The sequence below is a fragment of the Canis lupus genome, chromosome 29 (genome assembly GCF_048164855.1).
Source record: "Canis lupus baileyi chromosome 29, mCanLup2.hap1, whole genome shotgun sequence".
Classification (NCBI taxonomy): Eukaryota; Metazoa; Chordata; class Mammalia; order Carnivora; family Canidae; genus Canis; species Canis lupus.
This window is the reverse complement of record NC_132866.1, coordinates 16,451,951-16,478,131: the sequence shown is the minus strand read 5'-3', so window position 1 is coordinate 16,478,131 and position 26,181 is coordinate 16,451,951. Positions and strand designations below refer to the sequence as shown.

Below are 26,181 nucleotides of genomic sequence, written 5' to 3'. Positions count from 1 at the left end.
CAGAGTGGTAGGTGAAAGGTAAAAACGCTGAAGTTATTTTGATAATTTGTGTGAATAAAGTGCCTCTGTCAGATTTTTTGTAACGAATAAGTAATAGAAAAGTTGTATTTTAGTCACTCATAGGATCTAAAAAAAGAGTCTAGCCTGTTTTAAAAATGCAATTTGCAACCTTTATGGGTAGTACATTCTATTATTTAACAACCTTGCAAAGAGGGGATTCCTTGAGTCTAAGTACTTTGCTCTGCATGATAAAGCATTCTACTTGTTTGTTGCTCAGTGAATGCATGTACAAGCTCTTCATATCTTTAACCTTCTCTTTTCAAAGTTAATCGTTTCATATTTCAGCGTTGTCTTCAATTCAATACTAATTCCCCATATATATGCCCTCTAGATTCTCTTCCTCAGCCTTCTGTTTTCTATCAGCCTTGCCTGAGCTGTTCACAGCCACCTGAAGCCATAAACCAAGAATTAAGCAATACATTTTGCGAAAAGAATAGCTAATAGTGGAGATTAGGCTTAGTTCCAGAATGTCACATGAGGAGCTCTGAGGACCTTCCCTCCATTGAACGACCACAACTGGTGAAAAATTTTTATAAATAACCATCTAAAATCTCTGTACATTGTTCCAAGGGCAAATGAAGAAGCATTTGTTCAAGAAAATACACTAAATCTAGCTAAAAAGCTTGAGAATCTGTGGCACCATGACCCACTCCCTTACACCCCCACCCCAGATCAGTATGACAGAAGCTCCATTCCAGTAGGTGTACCCAAGCTCAGACTCCTTCTTCCCTGGTTCCCAGGAGAGAGCTGGAGCAGTTTCTCAGGAAATCAGGCTGCCAGCATTCTTATCTCCCCAACCTGGGTGTTGAAAAAGCTAAATTCCAGGGGCATGCAACTAAGAGATCAGGGTCTGCCTTCCTTCACCCCTGGCTACTCACACGGTGCCGACTCCACCCCAAGCATGGCAAGCCAAGAACACCGGGACCCTAGACACTCTCAGCCCACCTCACTCAGGGCAGAGTTTCCACACCAGATGCCAACCGAAAAGACTAGAGGCTACCACCGCAACCAGTGCCCTCTTCACAAAGCATAAATGTCACTCCCCCAAAGCCCGACACTCTATTCAGAACAGTGATACAGAGAAGTAGAAATGAAAGGGGGGGGGGGGCCTTACTACTGACCTTAGAGAAGTAAAAAGGATTATGAATGAAAGATATCAACAACTTTAATAAAATGGACAAATTTCTATAAAGACAAAATGACTGAAACTGACTCCAGAAGAAACAGAAAATATTCAAAGATCTACACAAGTCAACAGTTTGAAGTAGTAATTTAAAAACTTCCCACAAAAATATTCCCAAGAACAGATGGCTTCACTGGTAAATTCCGCCAAGCATTTCAAGAGGAATTAATATTAATTCCTCATAAAACTCTTCCCAAAAAATAGCAAAATACTTCCCAACTCATTCTATGAGGCTGGTGCCAAAAACAAGATAAGCATGTCACTAGAAAGCTACAAACCAATATCTCTTATGAATAAGGGTTGTACAAATCCTCAATAAAAAAAATCTAACAAACTGAAAAAAATCCAACACACTGAATCTAATAACATATAAAAAGATTGGCATGCCATGACTGTGGTATAATAAAGTGTTTTCCTGGTCTTTGCCTCAGGTTCCTGGCATGGAGTTTCTAAAACCCTTGGAAAATGGGACGCCTGGGTGGCTCAGCGATTGAGCATCTGTCTTCGACTCAGGGCGTGATCCTGCGGTCCTGGGTTGGAGTCTCACATAGGGTTCCTTGCATGGAGCCTGCTTCTCCCTCTGCCTATGTCTCTGCCTCTGTGTGTGTATCTCCTGTGAATAAATAAATAAAATCTTAAAAAAAAAAAAAAACACCTTGAAATCTCCTGACTGATGAAGTGTCTTTGTTGTTTATCAGCCCCTTGGACCACATCTAACTTTATGCTGATGAGATGACTCATGGTGAGCCCCTGGGTAGGCTTCAGGATGGGGACTGATCATGGTTGGAATGACTAAGAGTGAAGGTTGAAGCTTTGAGCCACATGATATCAGCCTGATTTCCTGACCTCAAGGAGGAGAAGGCAAAGCTGGAGAGAGAGTTCAATCACATGGCCAATGTTCAATAAATCATGCCTATGTAATGTAATCCTAATAAAAATTCTGGACACTACTGGTGGAACCTCCCAGTTGGTGAGCACATCAATTTGCCAAGAGGGTGACAGATGCTGATTCCATGGGGAGAAAGCCCAAAAGCCCTATGTTTGGGATCCTCCCAGACCTCACCTTCCCTGTCTCTTCATTTAGGTATTTTCCTGAATTCTGTGAGTTGTTCTGGTGAATTATTGAACCCATGGAGGACATGGAAAACCTCCCAGGCTTGTAGCAAATTGATCTGACATGAGATCAGTCTTGTTGTGGACCTTTGCTAACCCTTTACCTTGTGGGGTCTCTATCAACCCTGTCTGGTTGACAGTTTTTGTCTTTGGGCACTTTGAATATGTTATTCTACTGCCTCTGGCCTCCATCATTTCTGCTAATCTTATTGGAATTTTCTCACATGTAACACATTATTTTTCTCTTACTGCCTTCAAGATTTTTCTGTCATCTTTGAATTTCATAATTTTTACCATGGTATTCATAGATCTCTGTTTTTATCCTATTTAGAGTTTAATTTCTTGGATGTGCAGGATATTGTTTTTCAACAAAGTTGGGACATTTTTAATTTCTCTGATTATTTTTCTGTTCCTTTCTCTCTCTTCACTTTCCAGTCCTTATGTTGATGTGCTTGATGGTGGCCCCCATTTTCCTGAGGTACTGTTCATTTTTATTCATTCCCTTTGTTCTCTGTTCTTCAGCAACCATAATTTCTATTGATTTATATTCAGGTTCACTCATTCTTTCTTCTGATAGTTCAAATATGCTGTTAAGCCTCAAATAAATTTCATAGACTTTATTTTTTTAGAGCAGTTTTAGGTTCCCAGCAAAATTCAGCAGGAAGTACAGAGATTTCCTATATATTTGCTACTCCCACTTATGCAGAGCATCCCCCACTAACAACATCCTACACCAGAGTGGTACATTTGTTACAACTGATGAGCCTGCATTGACATATCATTTTTACCCAAAGCTCATAGCTTACACTAGGGCTCACTCTTGGTGTTATACATCCTATAGGTTGACAATGTGTAGTGATATGTATCCACCATTATAGTATCATACAGAATAGTTTCACTCCCCTAAAAATCCTCTGCCTATTCATCCTTCCATCCTACCTAACCCTGGATAACTACAGATCTGTTCACTATCTTCATGGTTTTTCCTTTTCCAGAATATCATATGGTTGGAATCATATAACATGTAGCCTTTCAGATAGCTTTCTTTCTTTCAGATGCATAGTATGAATTTAAGATTCCTCCGTGTCTTTTCATGGCTTGATGTCTCATTTCTTTTAGGGCCAAATAATATTCCATTGTCTGGATGTATCACAGCTTATTTATCCATTCATCTACTGAAGGACATCTCAGTTGCTTCCAAGTTCTGGCAATCACAAATAAAACTACTATAAACATTTGTGTGCAGATTTTTGTGTAGACATAAGGTTTCAACTCATTTGGGTAAATACCAAGGAGTACAATTGCTGGGTGTGATAAGAAAAATATGTTTAGTTTTCTATGAAATTACCAAACTGTCTTCCAGAGTGGTTCTACTACTTGGCATTCAGCTATGAATGAGAGTTCCTGTGGCTTCACATCTTTATCAGCATTTGGGATTGGTAGCATGTTAGATTTTGACCCTTCTAATAGGTATGCAGTGGTATCTCATCATTTCTTTAATTTGCCTTTCCCCGATGACTTGTGATGATGAGCATCTTTACATATGCTTATTTGCCACCAGTATATTCCTTTGGTGAGGCATCTGTTCTGTTCATATATTTGCCTTTTAAAACTCAGGTTGCTCATTTTCTTACTGTTGACTTCTTAGATAATAGTCCTTTATCAGAATCTCAGTCTGTGACTTGTCTTCTCATTCTCTTGATTTAGTGAATTTTTAATTTCCATTATTATATTTGTAAACGCCGGGACTTCCATTTGCTTCCTTTTTTACAATTTTTATCTCTTCACTGATGTTCTCTATGTAATGCAATGTTGTCGTCACGCCTTCCTTTACTTTGATAATCACGCTTTCCTTTAGTTCTGTGGACATATTTATAGTGGCTATTTTGAAGTCTTTTTCTGTTACATCCAACATCGTGTCTCTCACAGGCAGCTTCTGTTGCCGGCTTTTTTTCTAGAGTGTGGGTCATACTTTCCTGTTCCATTGCATGCCTCGTAATTTTTTTGTTGTAAACGGAACACTTTAGATAATGTATTTTAGCCACTCTGGATACGGGCACCCCAATTGTTAATGTTACTGGCCTGTTTAATTTTAGTGACTGGCTGGATTACAGTTACCCTGGGGTGACAGTGGCATTCCCAGGGACCCCTTCCTCTCCTTCACTGACCACACCCAGCTGTTAAACTCTACCAATTTCCAGCTGACTGCTCTATTGTTTTCAACAGTGCGCTAGGGCATAAATTGCTCCACAAATGAACTCAGTCAAATCGTGGCTCCTTTGAAGGAACAGTTTCTGAGGTCAGTGTTTGGTATTTGTTATGACCTCAGGACCCAGCTCTTATTCCTCTGTTCTGTCCTGTGGACTAGCCATCCCTCTAATCTAGGCTGTTCATGAAATTGATGAATCACCTATCAATTGCCTTTAACCACGACCTCCACTGCTCTTGAAAGTGCCTTTATATTTGAAATTTTGCACTCTCTGTTGTAAATGAAATCCATTCCTCCAGGAAGAGATTAATTGTTTTTAAAATTGTTGCTCCCTTCTCCTCCCCCAGGCAAAATCTCTGAGCCAGAGCCCTGAAGCTGGGAATGTCACAATGGCAAGCTGCTCTCAGGGTGACATTTTTGCTCTAGTGGCTAAATACTCCCTGCAAAGAGGGGCAGCAGTCTGAAGTCCTCCTGGCATGCCTCTCTTGGCATGGGACCATGGCCTCATGAGCAGGGGCAAGGAGGTTCCAATGTTCTCATCACACTTTTCCCAAGGTCAAGTCTCTATTCCACGAGCAGGGCCTGGGCAAAAGAAGGAAGTCCACCCCTCTTGACCATACTTGCCAGTACTAAGCCTCAGCAACAGGTAGCTGGGGGTTGAAAACACTGAGTTCCTCCCCCTCCGAGGAAGAGAGCTCCTCCTGGGAGCTGTGAGCCAGGCAGCCTGTGCTGGTGGCCACAGGAGTCCAGAGTGGAGTCTTCACTTTGCTGAGCCAGCAGGATGAGGAGGAATGCAGTCTTGTTTCAGATACCCCAGATTCTCAACTTTTTACTAAATTCGCATAGATTTTCTCAAACACATGTTTCTTCATTTACTGTTTGACCTCCAGACCATTTCCAGACACTTTAAAAGGTTGCTTTTTTAAAAAAAATCATTTTCACCAGTTTCACTGGGGAGCAGATCAGCAGAGTTTTACCAACTGTCATTCCAGAAATCTGTCTCCTCTCCCACATCCCCATGTGCTATCATCTGGGCAAGAACCATCATTCCCTGCTTTGCACTCATGAGATTTTTCCTTCCTTTATGATTGTCAGTGCTAGCCATCTCCAAAGCCACCATGCATCTTTCAATCTCATCAGAGCACAAGGATTTCATCCAATCACTAATGAAAATGCCAAGCTGTGCTAGTAGGAATTCCAAAACAGGCCTCCTGTCTCACCTGTCACTCATGGGTTCGAAGTGAGTGTGGGTGTGAAGGACTAGGACTTGAAGTCAAGAGTTTTACTGTCTTAGTCCTTTTGGGCTGCTATTATAAAAATACCACCGACTGGATGGCTTATAAACAATACAAATTTATTTCTCCCAGTTCTGGAAGCTGGAAGTCTAAGGTCAGGGTGCCAGTGTGCTCAGGTGGTAGAAGTAGGGCACTAATGCTGTCCTTTTTTTTTTTTTTTTTTTTTTTACAGGAGCACTAATCCCTTCCGTGAGGGCACCATCACTTTCATAACCTAAGCACCTTCCAAAGCCCTCCCCCCCCAACCCAGTACCATCACCTTGGGAATTAACATATGAATTTATGATTTTAAGGGGTAAAAGGATGCATTAATTTAAGAGGTAGAAAGGACACAAATGTCCATCGAAAGATGAATGGATAAAGAATCTGTGGTCTATGTATACAATGGAATATTCCTCAGCCATTACAAATGACAAATACCCACCATTTGCTTCAATGTGGATGGAACTGGAGGGTATTATGCTGAGTGAAATAAGTCAATCAGAAAAAGACAAACATTATATGGTCTCATTCATTTGGGGAATATAAAAATTAGTGAAAGGGAATAAAGGGAAAGGAGAGAAAATGAGCGAAAATATCAGTGAGGGTGACAAAACATGAGAGACACCTAACTCTGGGAAACGAACAAGGGGTAGTGGAAGGGGAGGTGGGAGAGGGGTTGGGGTGACTGGGTGACGAGCACTGAGGGGGACACTTGGCGGGACGAGCACTGGGTGTTATGCTAAATGTTGGCAAATTGAACTCCAATAAATAAATAAATAAATAAATAAAAGAAAGGACACATTCAGATCACACTACTTACATTTCTAGTTTTATTATTTTTACTTGACTCATAAGCCATATTATGAAATTGATGTTTCCCAAGGTACGTTCTGGGAAATACTAGATTACATGAAAAAAATTTCCCTTGCTTAGTAATTTTCAGGTTATATAAAAATAATCCCAGAGGAAGTTTGGCTTCCAATTTCACTAGATCTCAGGAGTAAGATTCAAAGAATGAGTCTTATATTGATTATGTTAAAACCACAGATGAACAAGCAATAGTATTCCCACTTTATAGGCAGAGAAGCTAATCCAGGGACATGGGAGCTGTACTGTGTTGAGTTGACCTCCCAAATTCATGGTCACCCAGAACCTCAGAATATAAGCTTATCTGGAAGTAGCATCTTTGCAATATGATTAGTTAAGATGAGGTCATAATGTTTTAAGGTGGTCCTAATCCAAAGACCTGTGTTTTTATAAAAAGAGGGGAATTTGGACACAGACACAGGAGAGAGGAAAGGCCATGGGAAGACAGTGAGACCCTAAGAGGGACAAGGAGAAGGCTACCTAATGAGAGAATCAGAGATGCAGCCGTGCATCTATAAGCTAAGTAATATCAAGAATTTCCAGAAGCTAGGGAGAGGGAAACGTAACAGATCCTTCTCTGGACCCTCAGAGGGAGCATGACCCTGTCGACACCTTGAGCTTCCAGAACTAGGAGAGAAAATATTTCCGTGATTTCAAGCCACCAAGTTTGTGGTATTCTGCTATAGCAGCCTTAGGAAATTTATACAGTAACTATCTAAACAAACTCTGTGAGTATTTACTATTATTTTTTTTTATGTTTACTATTATTTTAAAAAATTCAACAGCAAAGCAATATTGAATTCCAACTGGGCAGTATGCAACTACCGTTTTAACTTTTTCAACAAAAAACAGTTGATTCAGAGGTGTTCACATTACACACACTGACTTCATTACTACCAGTAGATCTCTAAGTATGATTTTTTAAAGAATTGAGAGTATTTGTTTCTTGTGAGCTAAGTGGCCATGAATTTGGAGTAAAATCTGTATTTTCTTCCCGCTTCAGCTTAATTTGCAACATTTTTCAAAAACTTATTAGGTATTTTTTGAGACATTTCTGTAGGTGACAAATTTACTTAATTTTTCTTGTTTTTTGGCATCTTGCTAGTCCAACTTGTGCTGAAAAATAAGGTCTTTCAGTTAACTAATCTTTCAGAAATGACATATGGTAACCAGATTAAAGATTAAAACAGGGACAGAGAATTGGTCTTTGTCAAAGGACTATTAGCTTGCTTTTTCCTACCCTCACACTATCCCAAATGAATCTCGTGACCCGCAGCAGGCTACTGACCCACAAGGAAGCTTTATGAACACTTATTCAGCCTACCCCCTTTAAAAAGATATTCCTTTGGAGATTATCTGGGGAGAAAGGGGATGGAAAGGAAAGGAATCTTTTAAAGCAACATTAGGCTCCCAAAGAAAGGGATTTATCTTTAAAACTGTGGATTGTCTCAAAGGCATAGGTGTATCTCCGTGGCTCTTATTTTTGGTAGCTGTGGTGGCAATTTGTTTTTTGGAGGGAAACTCAGCAATAGTCTCTGCTTAAGGAAGCATTCAGATTTTATTTACTTTAGGGTAAGGATTAGGAGCAGACAATGGTAAACATGGGCAGGGCCTAAGTAAATGCAGTAGTTTGGTGAAAACTCCCTTTACTCACTTCGAAAGCACTCCAGGATTTTTCCTATCTTCTACTACAGACACAATTCCTCTCCCTAAACTCTTACCTAAAAGATTCAGAATCCTGCCTGCCTATGAAGAGCTGAATTCAACAACAACAATCTCTCCTTTCCATTTGTCTCCTGGGTACCTTAAGATTTATAAAATATAATAGTTAATCTCTTCTAGATCTATTTACACATGCCTCTGTGTATAACTGACAAGTCGAGTTAATGTTTTGATAAAATGCATAGTGAGCTGTATGGTTTTGTAAGAAAGAACTGTGAATGATAGGCATGATTTAAATCCATCCCAGCAGCTCTGGACTCCTGGCTTCCTCAAAACTAATCTAGTCTGACGTGAGCATCACTGTCATGAGCAATCATCGTGCTCCCTATCTGCCCCCACCTTTGCACTCCATGAATCTGGGTTGTGTGATGAGTGGACTAATGACCCAAAGATACCCACAACCTAATCCCCGGAACCTGTAACTATGTCACCAAGGAATGTGGGTGGTCTCCTCAAGCTGGAAAAGGCAAGGGAACAGTCTTTCCTAGAGCCTCCGGAAGGAAAGTAGTCATGTTTTTGGCTCACTGGGACATTTTGGATTTCTGATCTCCAGAACTGTTGTTAGACAATAAATGTGTGCTGTTTGAAGCCACTAGGTTTGTGGCCATCTGTCACAACATTGCATGGAAAACTAATATAGGTGGGAAGTTCTGGTTTTAAAAAAAAAGAAAAGAAGGAGAAAGAATGGAAGAAGGAAAAAAAAAGAAAAAAGGAAAAAGACAAACAGGTTCTGGAGCCTCTCCTGTCTCAGCCCAGTAAAGGTATTGGTGTCTTAAATCAACCTACTTTATAGAACTGCTCTCCTTGGAAGGGCTGGGAATGGGAGTCTGAAGGCCAGGCCACGTGCTCCACACAGACACACCAGGCCTGGCGGAAGGCAGGCACTCATTGGTCAATGGATGGTTTGTCCCTGTTGCCCAAGGTCACGGATTTCTTTTTTTTAACCACTATCCTAGATTCACCCTCTCCCAGCATATAAGTGTGTCCCTCGTAGCCACACACTCAACTCTGCCTCATCTCAGCCTTTGGTTTAAAAGAAAAAAATGGTGGGTTAGATAAAACCTTCTTCCAGTAAACTCAAGTCTTACAGAGAGAATAAAAATAAGAACAATTAGGAGAACAGCAAGAGCGTCACCCATCGAGTGCAAAGCAAGCCCACCCCAGCAACAGATCCTGGGACTTCATGGTGTCCTGACGACAGATGTCATGGTTGCTGGCGGGCCAAGGAGAGGGAAATGGCTTACTTGGGGAGCAACCTATTGGCAAATGAAGCATTCTTCCCCTCGATTTCCATGGTTTGCTACCAAGCTTTCGTTCTGCCTATGCAGCATTTTGAAAGAAGAGCTGTCCTGGGACCAATACTGGGCACACAGCTGAACTGGGGGCCCATGTCCCAGCAAGACACAGCTTCATCCTCTGAAGGCAAGAGGGATCCGCGTCTGAGTTTTAAGTGCTTCTGGCTGGAGCGAGTGGACTCTGCTTTCAGACGGAGCAAGCACGACAGTGTCAAGTAAACCCACGTCAGGAAGAAACAGCAGCACCCACTCCCACGGAGAGGCAGCTGGCCCGCTGACAAAACGGAGAAGGACGTGCAGCTTGGAACTAAATGTGGAAGGTTCTGAAGCTCCCTGTAAAGGCCTTCCATCACTGCCCACTGACGGAACACTGGGTAAGTTTTCTCGGCCATCTGGATGTCACCGCAGGCCCTAGCGAAACTGTTCCTTCTCCAGGGAGGCCCCCATTCAAGCACGTCCCCGTCAGGTTCAGAGTGGGCGGTGGCCCTGAAAACATCCCCACGCGGATCCCCCCGACGGGGGCTGGCTGCCCTGCCCGGAGGCGCCCCAAACACTGGCTGGGGTGGGGGGTCTTTCCCTGGGGAAACGAATATCCGGCTGGGATATTCCCGCCAAATCCCACCTGGGAGCCTTCTTAGGAGGCAGGTATTACTGGGTGGGCCCCGCTGTCCTAAAGCACCCCTCACGGTGGGTGGGCACAGCCTGCGGGAGCTGGCCTGGGGCTCTGCAAGCAGTTCACAGACTCGTGGGGACAAACTCGGGGGGCCATCGGAGCCTCGGGGGGAGTCGGGCCCACGGAGCCTGTGACCTCACGCACGATGCCAGCACGGGCTTCGGAAGCCAGGACACCCGCGCCGCTCGCTCTTTGCACCCAACGCACATCACCCTTTGATTTATTGTCGTGCAGGTGCCTCCCGGGCCGCGGAGCCACTCGCGGTGCCCTCTTCTCGGCCTGCACGTCAGGAAGACGGCAAGGCTGACGTTCTTTCAGCTACTGTTTGCTAGCTCCGGAGACTGATAAAATGTTTCCGTACCCATAACAGAATGCACTTGCTTCCCCTGAGATTAAATCTGTTATTTGCTCAGGGCTTACGCCGGGCCGGAGCAGGAGGTGTCCGGCCGTCTGGCTTCCTCCTGGGAAGGGTGGTGGGGAGCAGAGACTTGGCAGATGCAGCCTTTGCCCCACGCGTCGGAAACTCCCAGCGCCGAGCCCCTCGGAAATCCCCAGCTGCACACTCGGGGCCCAGCCCCGGGGCAAGTGGCCTCGCACATCGATCGGGCCATCTCCAGTCCACTGTGCCACCAGGACGTGGGGACGGTCATCGTTCCTGAGGTCAATGATGGGCCCAGGCTCACCCAGAGGGTGCTGCCCACCCAGGATTCAAACCCCTCGGTCCCCGTGGCTCTAGAGTCCCCAGGGCCGCTCCCTGGCGGGCACCAGAACCCTTTCTATTAAAATAGTGTCAGTGGGGAATCTGACACATTTCAGAGATAAAGTATAAAAAGATCTTAGGAGATAGTGTTAAAATTACATACCAAAATAAATTCGCAACGCGTCAAAGTCCCTAAAAAGAGACAAGTGACATTAATTAAAAATATTTGTTATTTTCTCATCTGAGCGAATCCCCAAGAGACCTCCCTCTCCCGAGCAATTTGCTGCTGGTCTGCGTTTCCTCTGCAGCAGCCTGCGCCCACTTGGCGCGCGGTCAGGTCGGCACCCACTTCTTACCTGAGAGGTCACTTCCCTTTACTAACATACGAGGAAACGTTTTAGAGAGTCACGAGTGAGACACTCGACCCGTCCTCTCTGCCTGGAAACAAGGAGGCTGCAGAAGCGGACGCACAGTCAAGCTTGAGGACACCACCAAGCCACCCCCGCTCTCACTCTCGCTGAAGCCACTAACTGTCCTTGCCTGGGAAGCGGACATCGGGCCCCGGGAGAGCCAGATGTCCTCCGCGTCTGCACCTGGCATTTCTTTCTGCTCGCCGTCCGCACTGATCCTCTCTTTGATGTCCCTTCCTTCTGTGTGTACAGGTGCATCATAACTTAATTTCAGGCACCATCAACGTGGTTTTCAAAACCAGCTCCAGGACCCCTGAAAGAGTCTGCGATTAGGGTTAGGCACTTGAAAGGGTTCTTCTGTTTCCTTTGAAAACTGATCTCTGCACTGCTGGTTCCTAACCCTCAGCACAATGACTGGGGACCCGGAAGGGAAGGGTGGGACTGCGCTCTCACTGGGAGGACAGGCTAGGCTGCTTTTTCACAAAGCTCCATGTCCAGGCAGGGCACTGTGGCTGTGTCTGGATGGAAAGCTCTCGCCTGGCCCCGGGTGCATGAAGAAGAAGAAGAAGAAGAGCCAGGAGATGCTCACAGGGGAAATGGAAGATAGAAATATGCCACTGGGCACCTAGGGGCCTGTGAATCTTTCTGCCGATGTACTTCTAATTCAGGGCAAGGCCGGGGGAGGGGAGTGGGCTGGTGAGAAAATGGAAAGCACATTTTAAGCCAGGGAGAGCTCTGAAATCTTATTATGCTGAGTAATTGCAGAAGGCTTAGAAATCCCTGGGCTGCTTGGGAGATTTGGCATCAGATGAGGACAGAGGGATGTGATCATGGCCATGTGGAAGCTGGAGGGTCTGAGAAGAGCCACCAGCACCAGATTTCTTTATTGCTTGTCCTTGCAATCGTCCCTCCAATGCCATGCAATGCAGGGACACATCTATGCTGACCCTTGAGGCAACCAGATGTTTAGGCCAGTGAGCAATTCATTCAGGAACCAAGTGGCACAGACAGATGTGCACCAGACCTCGAAGAGGCTTCCCCAAGAAACAAAGAAAATGAGAACTACCTTTCAGGGAGCCCATCTGTGGAAACCAGAAGGATCTGGATTCTCCCTGGTGTTGAGCTACAAATCCAAATGGCTTTAAAAAGAAATTTTTCAAAAACGTTAAATGCCTAAAACTCCCTAAACCCTCCAGAGTATGGACACAATAGTGGGAATCACTAAAGCAGGACATTGCTTAAAGAAAACAGAGTGTTCATGGGACCTTTGGGTCTGCTCCCCATCAGAACTGGAGATTGGAACCTGGATGATGGGAAAGACTGCTCTTACCGCACCTGCTTTCTCACTCAGTTAAGAGAAAAACTCCTAGAAGAGAAATGTCAAGACCAATTACACGAACAGCTCAGAGCTTCATTTCTGTCTTTCCAGAATCTACCGCATTATCATTAATCAAGGCAAAGCTTGCAAAACTGTAGCTATGTAAAAACCCTTCACAGAATCATTTGGTCCTTGTTTTTTTCTACTTTGTTCCTTTTCAGTTAATATGAAAGAATTTTCTTCCCCCTAAACATCTCCCACTTCAGAAAGACTTTGACAACCCCTCATAAGCCTGTATATTTTGTGACAGATCTATGATTATATTTAAGGAGGCTTGTCAGGAGAAGCACACTCAAGCTTTTTTTGTTGTTGTCCTGATTTTAAAAAGTGCAGTGAACTCATTGATGTTCTAATGAGAGCCTTCTAGAGCTCAGTAAAAGGGGGGATGGATGGGACTTATAGAAGGTGGTGGTTACCATTAATAAATAAAAGCAAAATAAATAAAAATTCTGAATTAAGACATGCTAAAGGCAGTCAGTCTGGGGCAGGGAAACTGAGGCAGGCTGAGCTGAAACAGTCCAGTTGACTAAAGGGATCCATGGTAGGGACAACTCTCCTAGGGCACAGAGACTGTGGGTTGGTTGTGTTGTGTGTTGTGACTCTGCAAGGCAGCTGTCAATGGATACAGCAAGAAACTAGATTCCCTTGATTACAGATAAGAGCTTGATAACAATGAGATAGGTCTATTAATGGAATGGACAGGAAAAAAAAATCATGCACTCCCCATTTTCCAGAAGTGTCCAAGCAGAGGCTGGGTAATCAACTGGCAAAGAGAGTGTGGAAAGTATTGTTCCTTTGGGTTGGAGGTGAAACTAGATAACAAAAGGCCCAAGGTGCCTTCCAGCTCCAGGAGTCTGTGATTCTCTGGCTATGGACAACCAGTAACCTACCCTGGGTCTCGGTTTCTTTGTCTGAAAGATGAGAAAGATGAGGGCCCTGACACAAGGTAGACATCTAAGATCATTCTCAGCCCAAGATGGTATAAGTCCATCACGTGGTGAACTGGTGTAAGTTGGGAGCAGTGTTCAGACATCCAGACTCGCTGTCCAACCTGGAAGAGGTCCCTGTACTTCTCTGGGCCTTGCTCTGAGATCTCTGTAATCCAAAGACAAGACTGAAGACTAGGACAACATAAGCCCACCAAGTGCTTGAAGCACCACGGCAGAAAGCAATAGGTCAAAATGACTGAAGTCCAAACATTTGTGAAACAGAGCTTTTCTGAAGTGTACTTCAGACAAAATCAATCAAGGAGAGCATTTGGGACAATGCCTTCGAGTTCCCGGCCATGGGATGTAAGGAAGCTCACCATGAGGCTCCTGATGGTGACCTGGCTTAGAGAGCAGCTTTCGGGTCTGAAGAGGAAACTCTTTTACTACTTTACTCTGGGGCTGGGAGGAGGCTTCCTTCCCAGAAGACTTTACACCTTGCCTTACCCGAGGGACTCTTGCCTTTTCAGCCCCATTCATGTTTGGTATGTAGTTGGTGCATAAACTATGTTTGGATGAACAAAAGGAGTTTTACTGAAGAAAAATGTAGCAAATCTATTCTGAACTTGCATATCTATCTCTAATATGCATATTATATAACATACCTTTTAACTACCTTGGTAGCTGTTGCAACACCAGTAAGACAAAGTCGTTGGGAGGAATGAGGACATCTGTGACAGGACAGGGACATGTGTCAAGGCTGCCCGGGTGGAGGAAGCCCTGGACGACTTGAGACCATTCCCTAGGGTGCTCTCTAATTTCTGGTTAAATTTCTTCACGATTGAATGAAGATCTGCCTCACAGGGAACTATTTGTCCTTGTGTATAGAGAAAAGGCATTCACACAAATCCAGTAAGCAAAGTTGACTTATTTTCTCTCTAAGCTGTTGGGAAAAGAGAGAGAACATGGCTTCTTTGACTATGAAACTTAAATGCAAAGACTTTAAAGGGTCTCCTGGCTTATGGTTTGGATCTCCAGGCCCCCAGCCAGTGAGCTCCTGTCTAATAGGACTGCCCCTGGGGTAAGGTAGTAAAATGGCCAAAAGAATCAAATTCTCTCCCACTGCCCAGGACCTTCTCTCATTTTCTTCCTACCTATCCTAAATACTTACTCCAAGGCCCAGTGCATTCTGTTGGTGCCTATTTTGTGATCTTCATAGGATTCCATCTCCCATTCAGCTCAGTGCTCCCGGATACACTTAAGTAACTCCGTATCACCCAAGCAGTGCCCTGTCCAAAGCGAAGCTTCATGTAATTGCTGAAAATACAGCTGATCTAATGGCATAGGGTGTTATTCTTCCAAGAATAGATACATCCTACAACTGCGGTCCAAAGAATGAATCTGTTGGAGGCAGAAAAGGAAGGGGGTAGAGAAGTTGGATTGGATACAGAAAATCCTGACTGCTTGGCATTCAGTCTTTCTGACCAACAGTTAAGACACATGAACTGGAAGGAGAATATTTTACATCAGAGCTATTTTGAAAACTTCAGGATGTATATGGTTGCCAAATATATGTTCCACTAATTTTCAAATCATATAGGACAAAAGATGATTCCTACTTGTGAGGCTATGGCCGCTAGTGGCAATTATTTTCTAATTCTTCCAATGGTTTGCCAGATGAGAACTAGTCTATACTCCCTTGAAGGAGTCTGGTTTGAGGTCTAGTTACTCGCATACAAGTGGTCGATCTCTGATGAGACAGTAAACTTGCCGACAGAAAGGATCTTGCCATAATAATCTCCACGTCCACAGTACATAGTGGTGGACCCATAGCAATTTCCTCAATAAATATGTGATGGGTAGTTGGGTGAATGGATGGAGGGTTACACTACACTGGAGCCCACGGTGTAAACGATAGACGCTGTAGGGATAGAGATTATACAGGCAGATGTGAATGTGAGAAGAAGACACCAGAATGGCAAGTAGGGAGACAAACAGAGGGCAGAGCCCTTGGCCCAGCTGGTTTCACGGGGGAGAGGGAAGCTTCTGGGTGGACTGGAGAAGGTATCTGTGCCTTTGCTTCTCTTTCTGCCAAAGGAGTAGGTTTAGACCATCTCTAAGGCCCTTTCTAGTCTGGGATGCTTTTGGACCACAAACTATATGAATCACTAGTCACCGGGCCCTGCAGAATACAAGTGGTGCAGTCGCTTTCACCAGGTCAGCAGGAAGGTGGCAGGCATTTTTTTAAAGCACTATTTTAAGGATAATCTTTAAACCTTAATCACAATTCACATGATGAGCTATTTTTCCTCGTACAAGAGGAAATTCTTGCATTTCAAAGCTGCAAACAGGAGCAGAAGCCCCTTGCCAGAGCACCTCACCCAGAGAACATCCTTTGAGCCTCCCCCTCCTTTGATCCAATGCTACTGATTCCTCTGTGTGAACTTACCAACTAGGTGCCCAGGAGGACGTGTCCCACAGCCATCCTACCACACCCACCCCTTTTTCAGCTGAACCCTGACCTCTGCTTCTTATTCTAAGCCAGCACCTACAAGGCTACAGAGACTACCGACTACTCCACGTACACACACACACAGAGCTACTGTGAGCCAAGTGCTCCAAGTGCCTTCAAGTTCAAGGGAATGAGGGGAAGAAGGGCAGAGGGGATTTTAATCTTTGGCCTATCACATGGAAGAAGAAAGAAAATCTCACATAGCCATGCTTCTGTCCTGCAATGTTCATCATCTTAGATCACAGGCAGTGAAGCTACTCGCTGTATCCCTTTTCTTCCCCCAGTCCTGGGCTATGGCCGCTGGCTTACAAGATGGGCTATGCTGGCCAGGAGGGGACCTGGGAGACTGAATTCTGGATGGAGGCTGATCCAGAGTAGCTGTGCTTTATGAACCACTATCAACAAACCCTTTCAAATGCTGCAGACATCAGGAAGTTTGTGGCTAGAATCTTCTAGGGAGATAATGCATGTGTTGGTTTCCTGGGGCTGCCATAACAAGTAACCACAAACTGGATGGCTTCAAACAACACAAATTTATTCTCCCACAGTCCTGGTGGTTAGCAGTCTGAAATCAAGGTGTTGGTGGGTTGACGGGGCCTCTGTAGGCTCTAAGAAAGAATCCTCCCTTGCCTCTTGCCAGCTTCTGATGGCTGCTTGTAATCTTTACCCTTCCTTGGCTTGTAGCTACATTGCTCCAATTTCTGCCTCCATCTTTAAATGGCATCCCTACCTGCACACCCCCCTCCACCCCCGCCATGTCTCTGTATCTTCACATAGCCTTCTCATAAAGACACCATCACTAGACTTAGGACCTACCCTAATGCACTATGACCTCATCTTAATAATACATCTGTACAGACCCTAGTTTCAGAGAAGGTCACATTCTGAGGTTCTGAGTAGACATGAATTTGGCAGAGGTGGGGGTTGAGGAGGGGGGGCACTATTCACCCTAGTACCATACAGCAAATGGCAAAGGCCACAGCCTAGAACTCAGGAGACCTGGGTTCAAGGTCTGACTCTTTTGTGACTCTTTTGCTTACTTATGTGGACATAGAGGAGTCGTGAAACTTTCAATGTCTTTCCTTTAAAATGGGACCACCACCACTGACATCTCAAGGATGCTGTCATACAGGGGTGAGAATCTCTGGGGGACTGGGGCATGGAATTACTCTGATACGATGCCAGCCCCCAAGTCCACCACTGCGATGGCTAAGCTGGAAGTCACAGAACTTTATGTGACAGGCAGCTTCTGAGATGGCCCCCAATGATCCCTGCCTCCTTGTGAAATCCCTTCCCCTTGAGTATTGACTGGACACCTAGTGACTTACTGTCTAATGAACCTGGCAAGTGGTGGGCTGTCCTTCCTGAGACTCCAACTTCTGTCTTACCCCCTCTCTTGCTTTCTCACCCCCTCGCTGCGATGGGCAGCAGCTGCCACGTTGTAATTGTCCTGTAGAGAGGCCCACGTGGCAAGGAATGAGGGAGGCCTCTGACTGGCAGCCCAGAGAAACAGGAGGATCTGCCAATACCACTTAAGCAGTTTAAGAGCAGAACCACCCCCAGTTGACCTTGAGAGGGCTGCAGCCCAACCAACGCCCTGATTATAGCCAGCAAGAGACCCTGATCAGAGGATCCCATCCAGCTTCCTGACCCACAGAAATTAGAAGAATAAATGTTTGTTATTCTAAGTCACTAGTTGTGGGATAATTTTTTACACAACCATAGAGAACTAACTGCTATAGACTGAATATTTGCAATACCCCTCCCCCACACCCAGTTCTTCTGTTGAAGCCTAATCCTCAGTGTGATGATATTAGGAGGTAGGGTTTTGGGGAGCTGATTAGGTCATAAGAGTGGAGGCCTCGTGAACGGGATTAGTACTCTTATAGTAGAGACCCCTTAAAGCTTCCTCTCCCCTTCTACCATGGGAGGACACAGCAAGATAACAGCCAACTATGAACCAGGATGTAGCCAGACACCGAATTTCGTAGCTCCTTGATCTTGGACTTCCCAACCTTTCACAACTGGGAGAAACAAATGTCTGTCATTTATAACCTACCCAGTCTGTGGTATTCTGGAATAGCAGCCCTCACTAAGACATTAATACAGTTCATTAAATCAATTTAAAAATCGAGAAACAAGGTGAAAGGGATGGGGCCACACCACCTGAGACTTGGATTATGCACTATTTGGGTATCCAGCCTCTCTTAGCCACATTAATCTTCCCTACTGATGGTTTCACTAAGACGACCAGAGTTGAGGTTTGAGCAAAAGGGACCCACAAGCAGAAGGTACCTGGGCCAATAACTCACATTTGCTCCATGGGGGAAATCCAGGGGCAAGCACTCACGGCCACAGCTGTAGGTTGTCAATTAGCCTGTTGAGCGGCTATGACTTTCATCTGGAGGGGCACACAGGGGACCAGAATGGGTAACACCAATGTGTGGCTATTTTAAGACCTTATGAATATTCAGTATCTGGTATGACTATATTTAGTATATCATGAATATTTGGTACCTTGTATGCTATTATGAATGTTCAATGCCTACTGGGTCTTTCCATCGTTTCTGACTTGTTAAAAAAGTAATTTCTTAACCTTGAAACATTTTAGAACTAAGAGAAGTCCTATTATTTTCATTCACGCCACCCCCTTTAATGGCCACACCTTTGCCACATCTTTACCTTACTTAGAATGCCTTCTGCCAGGCCTATCAAACTCCTATTCACCCTCCAAAGCCCAGTTTAAGTCCCACCTTCTCCAGAAAGATTGTTGTGAGCCAGTAGTGTCCCAGAGCTGGCTTATATCAGCTCACAACAGTTAACTGGTAATTTTTCAGGAATGTTGCAAGCCAGTTATTGAACATGGGCATTATTAAAAATTACATTATGTAAACTTGAAAGAAATTTAAGGCAAAGGTAGTAAAATGCTCAGAACTCATCACTTCTGAACTACTATCATACATTTGATAACAATCTATGCTTGAGTTTATTTGCGTCTACTGCACCTTTGTGGTGGAACTACTCTATAATGGTGTGCTCTTGTGTGTCTCTTCCCAACTCCAGATTTTAGGAAGTCAACTTGGTGACTTAAAATTAACCATGGTAGAATTAGGGTATTTATACCATGGAAAGTTGTTTTTTCCCCAGAAGCTGGTGGTTAAACATTTAGCAGCATCGCCACCAATTCCAGCCAAAGTAATACCTCTGAATTCTAAACTCTCATAACGCTCTCTATCTTTTCTGCTCAGTGAATGGGCATTTAGCATTTGCTGCCTTAGTTACCAGGTACATTTCCTCTATGGGTGTGCACACATGCACACAAGCCTTCTCCTCCAAACTGGGTTGTTACCAGCTTTAGGGGTGGGAACAGAGTCCCCTTTATCCTTTCTGAGCCACTCTTTCCTTAAATAGCATCCTCCTCCCCAGTGTGAAACCCAGCACCATCTCTAGACTTCCCAGTACCCCCAGGGGCTCACATTCTCACCATCTCTCCTAATTCCATTCTGGCTCCTGGATTCCCCCTCCAGCTGCTCTTTTGCTTCCACCCCACACTAGCCCCCCATCACTCCTCCTTCTCCAGCCGCCCCTTACCCCCAGCCCAGCACCATGAATATGGCAATATATCTTTACCATGGGTTTGGATCTAATTCAACTGGAGGATAGCAGAGGAATCAGTAATAACTCAACATCAGGCATCATTTCCCTGGTATAGACATTCCTATCCCTCACTGGATCTCTACTTGCCCTTTTTTGTTGGTACTGTCCTCTCCAACACAACTCTTATCTCCATGGTTTGGGTCCTCAAACTCCTGTTTCTTTACTCACCAAAGGAAAACCACAGTTCTGTGACCTTATGATGCCAAGAGATTTGCTATGAATCCCTCCCTAAGGACCCACTTTGCACATTTAAAAAAATTATGATAAAATCTCTCAACAAAGTAGGTATAGAAGGAACATAGCTCAACATACTAAAGGCTATATATGACCAGCCCACAGCCAACATCATGATCAATGATCAAAAACTGGCAGCTTTTCTTCAAAGATCAGGAACAAGACAAAGATGCTCACTTTCATTTTTTTTTTTTATTCAATATAGTACTGTAAATTCTAGCCAGAGGAATTAGGCAAGAAAAAAAAGGGGCATCCAAATCAGAAAGGAAGAAGTAAAATTGTCTATTTGCAGATAACATGATATCATATATAGAAAACCCTAAAGACTCCACTGAAACTGTTAAAACCAATACACAAAATCAGCAAAGTTTCAGGATCCAAAATCAATATACAAAAATCAGTTGTGTTTCTATACTCTATCAAAAAGACAAATTAAGAAAATTTCATTTATAAGTGCATCAAAAAATCTAGAAATAAATTTAACCAAGGAGGTGAAAGACCTGTACCATGAAAACTGTAAGATACTGATGAAAGAAATTAAAGAAGACACAAATAAATGGAAAGATATGCCATGCTTATGGATTGGAAGAATAATACTGTTAAAATGTCCATACTACTCACACAATCTACATATTCTGTGCAATCCCTATCAAAATTCCAATGCCACTTTTCACAGAAAGAGAACAAATGATCCTAAGATTTGTATGAAACCACAAAAGACCCCAAATAGCCAAAGCAATCTTGAGAAAAAACAACCACACTGGAGGCATCATGCTTTCTGATTCCAAACTATGGTGCAAAGCTATGGAAATCATAACAGTATGGTATTGGCATAAGAGACAGATCAATGGAACAGAGAGCCCAGAAATAAACTCATAATTATATGGGCAATTAATTTACAACAGAGGATTCAAGGAAATGGGGAAAGATCATCTCTTCAATAAATGATGTTGGGAAACCCAGACACCCACATGTGAAAGAATGGAACTGAACCGCTGTCTTAAACCACACACAAAAAAAATAAACCAAAATAGGCTTAAAAAAATTTGAACATAGACCTGAAACCATACAATTCCTAGAAGAACACTTAGGCAATAAGCTCCTAATCTTGTGGTGATTTCTTGGATTTGACACCAAAAGCAAAGGCAACAAAAGCAAAAATAAACAAGTGGGACCACATCAAACTAAAAAGCTTCTACACAGCAAAGGAAACCATCAGCAAAGTACAAAGGCAATGTACTGAATGGGAGAAAACATTTGCAAATCATAAACCCAACAAAGGGTTAATATCCAAAATATACAAAGAACTCATACAATTCAATGGCAAAAAATTCTGATTAAAATATAGACAGAGAAACTAAATAGACATTTTTCCAGAGGACATACCAATGACCAACAGATACATGAAAAGATGCTCAACATCCTTATTCAGGGCAATGCAAATCAAAACCACAATGAGATATGAATGGCTATTATCAAAAAGAAATAGAAAGCGTCAGCAAGGATGTGGGGGAAAGGGAACCTTGTGCACTGTTGGTAGGAATGTAAGGTGGTGCAGCAACTATGGAAAACAGTATGGAAGTTCCTTTAAAAAATTAAAAATAAAACTAAGATATGATCCAGCTATCCCACTTCTGGGTATTTATCCAAAAGCATTTAAAACAGGATCTTGAAGAGGTACTTGCACACCCATGTTCACTACAGCATCATTCACCACAACCAGAAGGTAGAAGAAACTAAATGTCCATAAACAGATAAACAAAATGTGGCCTATACATACAATGGAATACTATTCAGCCTTAAAAAAGAAGGAAATTGTGTCATATGCTGCAAGAGGGATGAGCCTGAAGGATATTTTGCTAAGTGAAATAAGCCAGTCACAAAAAGACAAACATTGCCTGTTTCCATTTATACAAGGTATCTAAAGCAATCAAACTCATCAAAACAGAAAGTAGAGCGTGGTTTCTGGCAGCTAGGGAGAGAGGGAAAACAAGAGTTGTTCAATTATAGAGTTTCAGTTTGCAAGGTGAGAAAGTTCTAGACATCTGTTGTACAACAATGGGCATACCATTAACAATATTGTAATGTATGATTAAACATTGTTAAGAGGATAAAATTATGTGTCTTACCATAATTTTTTTAAAGGGCACAGACCAATCTCATTCTGCAAAGAGGTGATTCTATAACAGAACTCTAGAAACAATACAAGACAATCATGTGTGTGCCTGATATAAGTTATTTTTGGACTCTCAGGGGTTTGGGAATATCTAGGTTGCTCTTCACCACCAGCATCGTGGATAAGTAAGAGGTACATTTAATGAGGTGTCCAAGTGTCTCATTGCTCCCACTCTTAGTCCTGGAACATTCCGTACACCGTATATTCTTTTTATGATTGGAAAAAAGTCTTCTCCCATGTTATAAATGCCAAGTGCACATGGTAGACATAGCAAAGGGATGGCCCCACGTAGGGAATACTGAAGAGAGCTGGTCACCTGTTATCACCACCCAAGGCTGCTCCGGTGCCTGGCCCAGCATCTGCCTCTGCCAAACCTCTCCCTGTGCATCCAGAACCCACACAACTGCTGCTTCCAGGACCCAGGCAGATGGGCTTCCTTTCGACAGCAGCGTGTTGGGAGATACTGCCCTACCGAAATGAACTTACAGAGGTGAAAAAATCCTCTTTATCCTTCATTCCTTATTTGGTGAATTAAAATGTTAGTGAATAGTGTTTTCTTGAAGCAGAGTTCCCTCCACAATCATACTGGATGGTTTCTCTAATGCTCATGCAAAAGGATGGCTACCCATTATCAGAGTGACTTTGATACTTCCCTATAAGAAAATATTTTTTTCACTTCCCACTCCCCCCCCACCTTTTTTTTAAGGAGAACAGCAGATGTTTGAGATAGGGGTCAGATGCTCCTGGAGACCAGCTTAAATGCAAGGCAGTTTCCACATGGGAGTTGTCTTGCTTCTCCCTGGTGATGCCAAAGCAGGGTCTGAGAGTCTGTTCTGACAGCCTGTGTCAATGTGACTCGGAGTCTGGTGCATCCCTTGGAAGAATTTTAATGTTCTTGACAGACTATCTATTCAAATGCTTGTGTTCCCGTTTGTAGTTTCCAGTCTGTGTTTGCACTGAGCTCCATCCAGGTAAAAAGTGAAAGAAAATACTCCATGTGTTCTTTGCTGCGGGGTCCAGCCAGATACGCCCCAGCCTTTATTGTCAGTGGCACCAAAGTCTGTACCATCCTGCCCAGCCTGGAGACTCCAAATGGCTCCCCACCACCATGAGCCTTGTGCAGACTTGGAAAATGTTTGGAAAAGGTCGATTTGGATCTTGCAAGTGTACCACAGGCCACCTTCCAAGCCTGAGAACATTTATCAAAATGATTTGAAGTCCAAATTCATATCAGATGGTTTGAGCCACCGTGCCCCCATCTAGGTCATAAAATTGTGCATTTTCAGAGCTAGAAAGGATCTGAGAGGTCTTCAACACTCTCATGCTACAAAGAAGGAAAGGAAGAGGGGGGCAGTGAGTCCAAGAGGGTCATCGAAGGACACCTGCTGGTTGGTAACAGAGCCTGGGCCCAAAGCCAGCCAGGCCTCCTGACTCCCCACAAAGATATCTTCCCACCACAGCCTGGCAGTCTCCAGATAACCAAAACAGTGACAAGACCCTGCCAACGGCCCACCAACTTCAGTCAATATTTGCCATGACAAAATTCCAACCGAAACTAGAGATTTGGAAATTTGTGCTCATGTGTTCAATTGGAAAAAGAGGATTTTTGACTTTTCTATAAACAATCTGTTTACTTAACTCACTCATGTGGAGTGTTTTGTACCAGACTCAGGTTCAGTAAATTCACACTCCACAAACATCCAGCCCATTTCCCCGGCCTCTGTGCCCCTGGAAAGGACCCACATGACCAATGCCTTCTGGGCCCACAAGGCAGACTGAGGGGGGTAGCAGGTAGATCTAGGATGTGGGGCTATTTGGTCCTGGGGACTCACTTAATAGAGCCATTGAATCCAAAGCCAGAGGATCTGGGTTTGATTGAGGGTCTGGTCAGTCCCCATCTGGTTCCCTCAGGAGGGTTCAGGCCTGGTCTGGCCTGCAGGAGGGATTTAAGGATCTCCGGTCCTTGTCTCTCAGCTTCAACTCATGCCAGCTGCCAATTTCCTAAGTTGGTACCTACTCTGTCCCTCTGTGCCTAAGGGTCAGCTTCTCCTGGCATCACCTACCAGGTTCTGTGACTTGTTCTCTGCATGTGCCCAGACTCTCCCGCACAACCCTATGATAGATGTCCCTAGTGCTGGGTTCTGGAATCCCTGTCTCTGGATCCTGTCCTCCTTTGGGGAGATAGGACAATCTTCACAAGACCTCTTTGGTGCTGCGGGCTCACCTGGCTGGGCTTGAGTGAAGCATCTGGTGATTCTGATTCCGCATGTCTGTCCATTCCACCGCTGCCCCACCAGGAGGGGGGGCCTATAGATTAAACAGCTCTCTGGCTTTCCTCCTGGACTCAACTAAGTCTGCATCAACCCCCGACCCCATCCCTCCTTCAGCCCTTGTCTGGGTCCTGCTCTAGATAAAGCCTGTGTTGTCTTCTAGAAGTCAAAGAGGCCAGGCTGGTTACACCTGATTTAAAGACGCACTGTGCACATATAAATAGGCAAGCACGTGGGTTATTTTTCTGGTTGTTGGAATGAAGGCATACAGGACAGGGTGCCAAGAATTTGGCCATTGGAAAACAAGGCTGTTGGGTCTCGTAAGGTGAGTTTGATTATTTATTGTCTTTAAAGTGATCTGGTTTCGAAAGGGAGCTGAAATGTTCTCATTAAATGAAGATGGAAACTTTGAGGATCTGAATGTGGTGATTCATTCATCCTTATCCCCAGGCTCCCAGGGATGCCCCTGATATATGGGAACTTATCAGCCGTAGGAGAGAGATCAAAGCAAGTCTTGGAATTTTGAGGACCTATTTTGAAAGCATGTGTGTATGTGTTCTTGCTAAAAGTACTAAATCGGGTAATATAATGAATAGTCTCTGTTTCTATTTAAGTTTTGTTGATCAAAAATCTGAGTTCAAAAAAAAAAAAAATCTGAGTTCATGATTTGCCCCCTTGACAATTTCCAAAAGCATGCACCTTGTTTACATGATTCTCAAAAATGAATCCGGCCTGGGCCCTTGTCCGACGCTCAAGACTTGGCTTTTTCCTGGAGCCCTGAGAAAGGTCATGCAGGGACCGTAGTGGGAATAAGCTGACGACCCCTGGGGTGGAAAACAGTGCAGCCTTAGCTGACAGAGCAGCAGTGGAGGCCCCCAGAGGCCCAAGAAGATGAAGGCTCCCAGTCAATCTGGTGATGGGGTGGTAAGCACAGAGTCAGGGGGTGGGGTGGTGCTCAGTACATTATAGAACAACCAGCGTCAGGTCCCCTTTGGCCTCTCGTTCTGTCCGGACCCCAATAATTCAGAGAAGTAAGATTTGTACAGTCAGTTCTGAAGCGACTTCAAATGGTAACTGCTTACAAGCACGTGTCTCACGTGCAAATTTGCAAAATGCTTTTGGAAACTGTCTTCAGTTGGGTTCACTAGATGTAGGCTCAGGGGAAGCTTCGGGTGGGAGGGATTTACAGCGGAGGTGCTCCCAGGAGAACCCAGCAAGAGCGGGGAGACGCAGCTACCCCAGCCCAAGGGCAACCCACTGAAAAGGAGGTCTCCAGTTGGAGTCTTTGGAAGCAAAGCACCCCGAAACCCTGAAACCCCGGGAATGGGTGCACAGGAGTGCTGGGGAGCCATCTCCGAGCAGGTCCGGGGGTGGGGGCAGTGCCAGTAGTGTCCTCCACACGGAGGCTGGCTCCGGGGGGGTGGCGGGGGCAGGAGGGACTGTGCCCTCCATTCACAGGATGCAGAATCGGAGACAAAGAGAAACTGCCCCCTATGGTCAGCGTAAGTAGGAAGATGTG

The 26,181-nt window shown here is 44.3% G+C and overlaps 1 protein-coding gene and 2 long non-coding RNA genes across 9 annotated transcripts in view; 1 reads left to right on the top strand and 2 right to left on the bottom strand.

The window, feature by feature from the left end:
• Nucleotides 1-1,895, top strand: part of NHLRC2 (NHL repeat containing 2) — a 64,987-nt gene extending 63,092 nt beyond the window's left edge. For all 4 annotated transcript variants that reach the window (XR_012020563.1, XM_072805240.1, XM_072805236.1 and 1 more), the window contains one exon: nucleotides 1,675-1,895. Coding sequence is in view for 2 of the 4 variants with exons in the window: in XM_072805240.1 (XP_072661341.1) it covers nucleotides 1,675-1,763 (89 nt within the window). In the remaining 2 variants the exon portion in view is untranslated. The remainder of the gene's footprint in view (nucleotides 1-1,674) is intronic.
• Nucleotides 1-26,181, bottom strand: part of LOC140620840 (uncharacterized) — a 159,231-nt gene that overhangs the window by 38,288 nt on the left and 94,762 nt on the right. The gene's annotated exons all lie outside the window — the stretch shown is intronic.
• LOC140620842 (uncharacterized) lies at nucleotides 22,111-26,178 on the bottom strand. Its single transcript, XR_012020575.1, has 2 exons — nucleotides 24,617-26,178; nucleotides 22,111-23,716 (listed from the first exon to the last, which is right to left on the bottom strand). It is a non-coding gene; the product is annotated as an uncharacterized lncRNA (long non-coding RNA).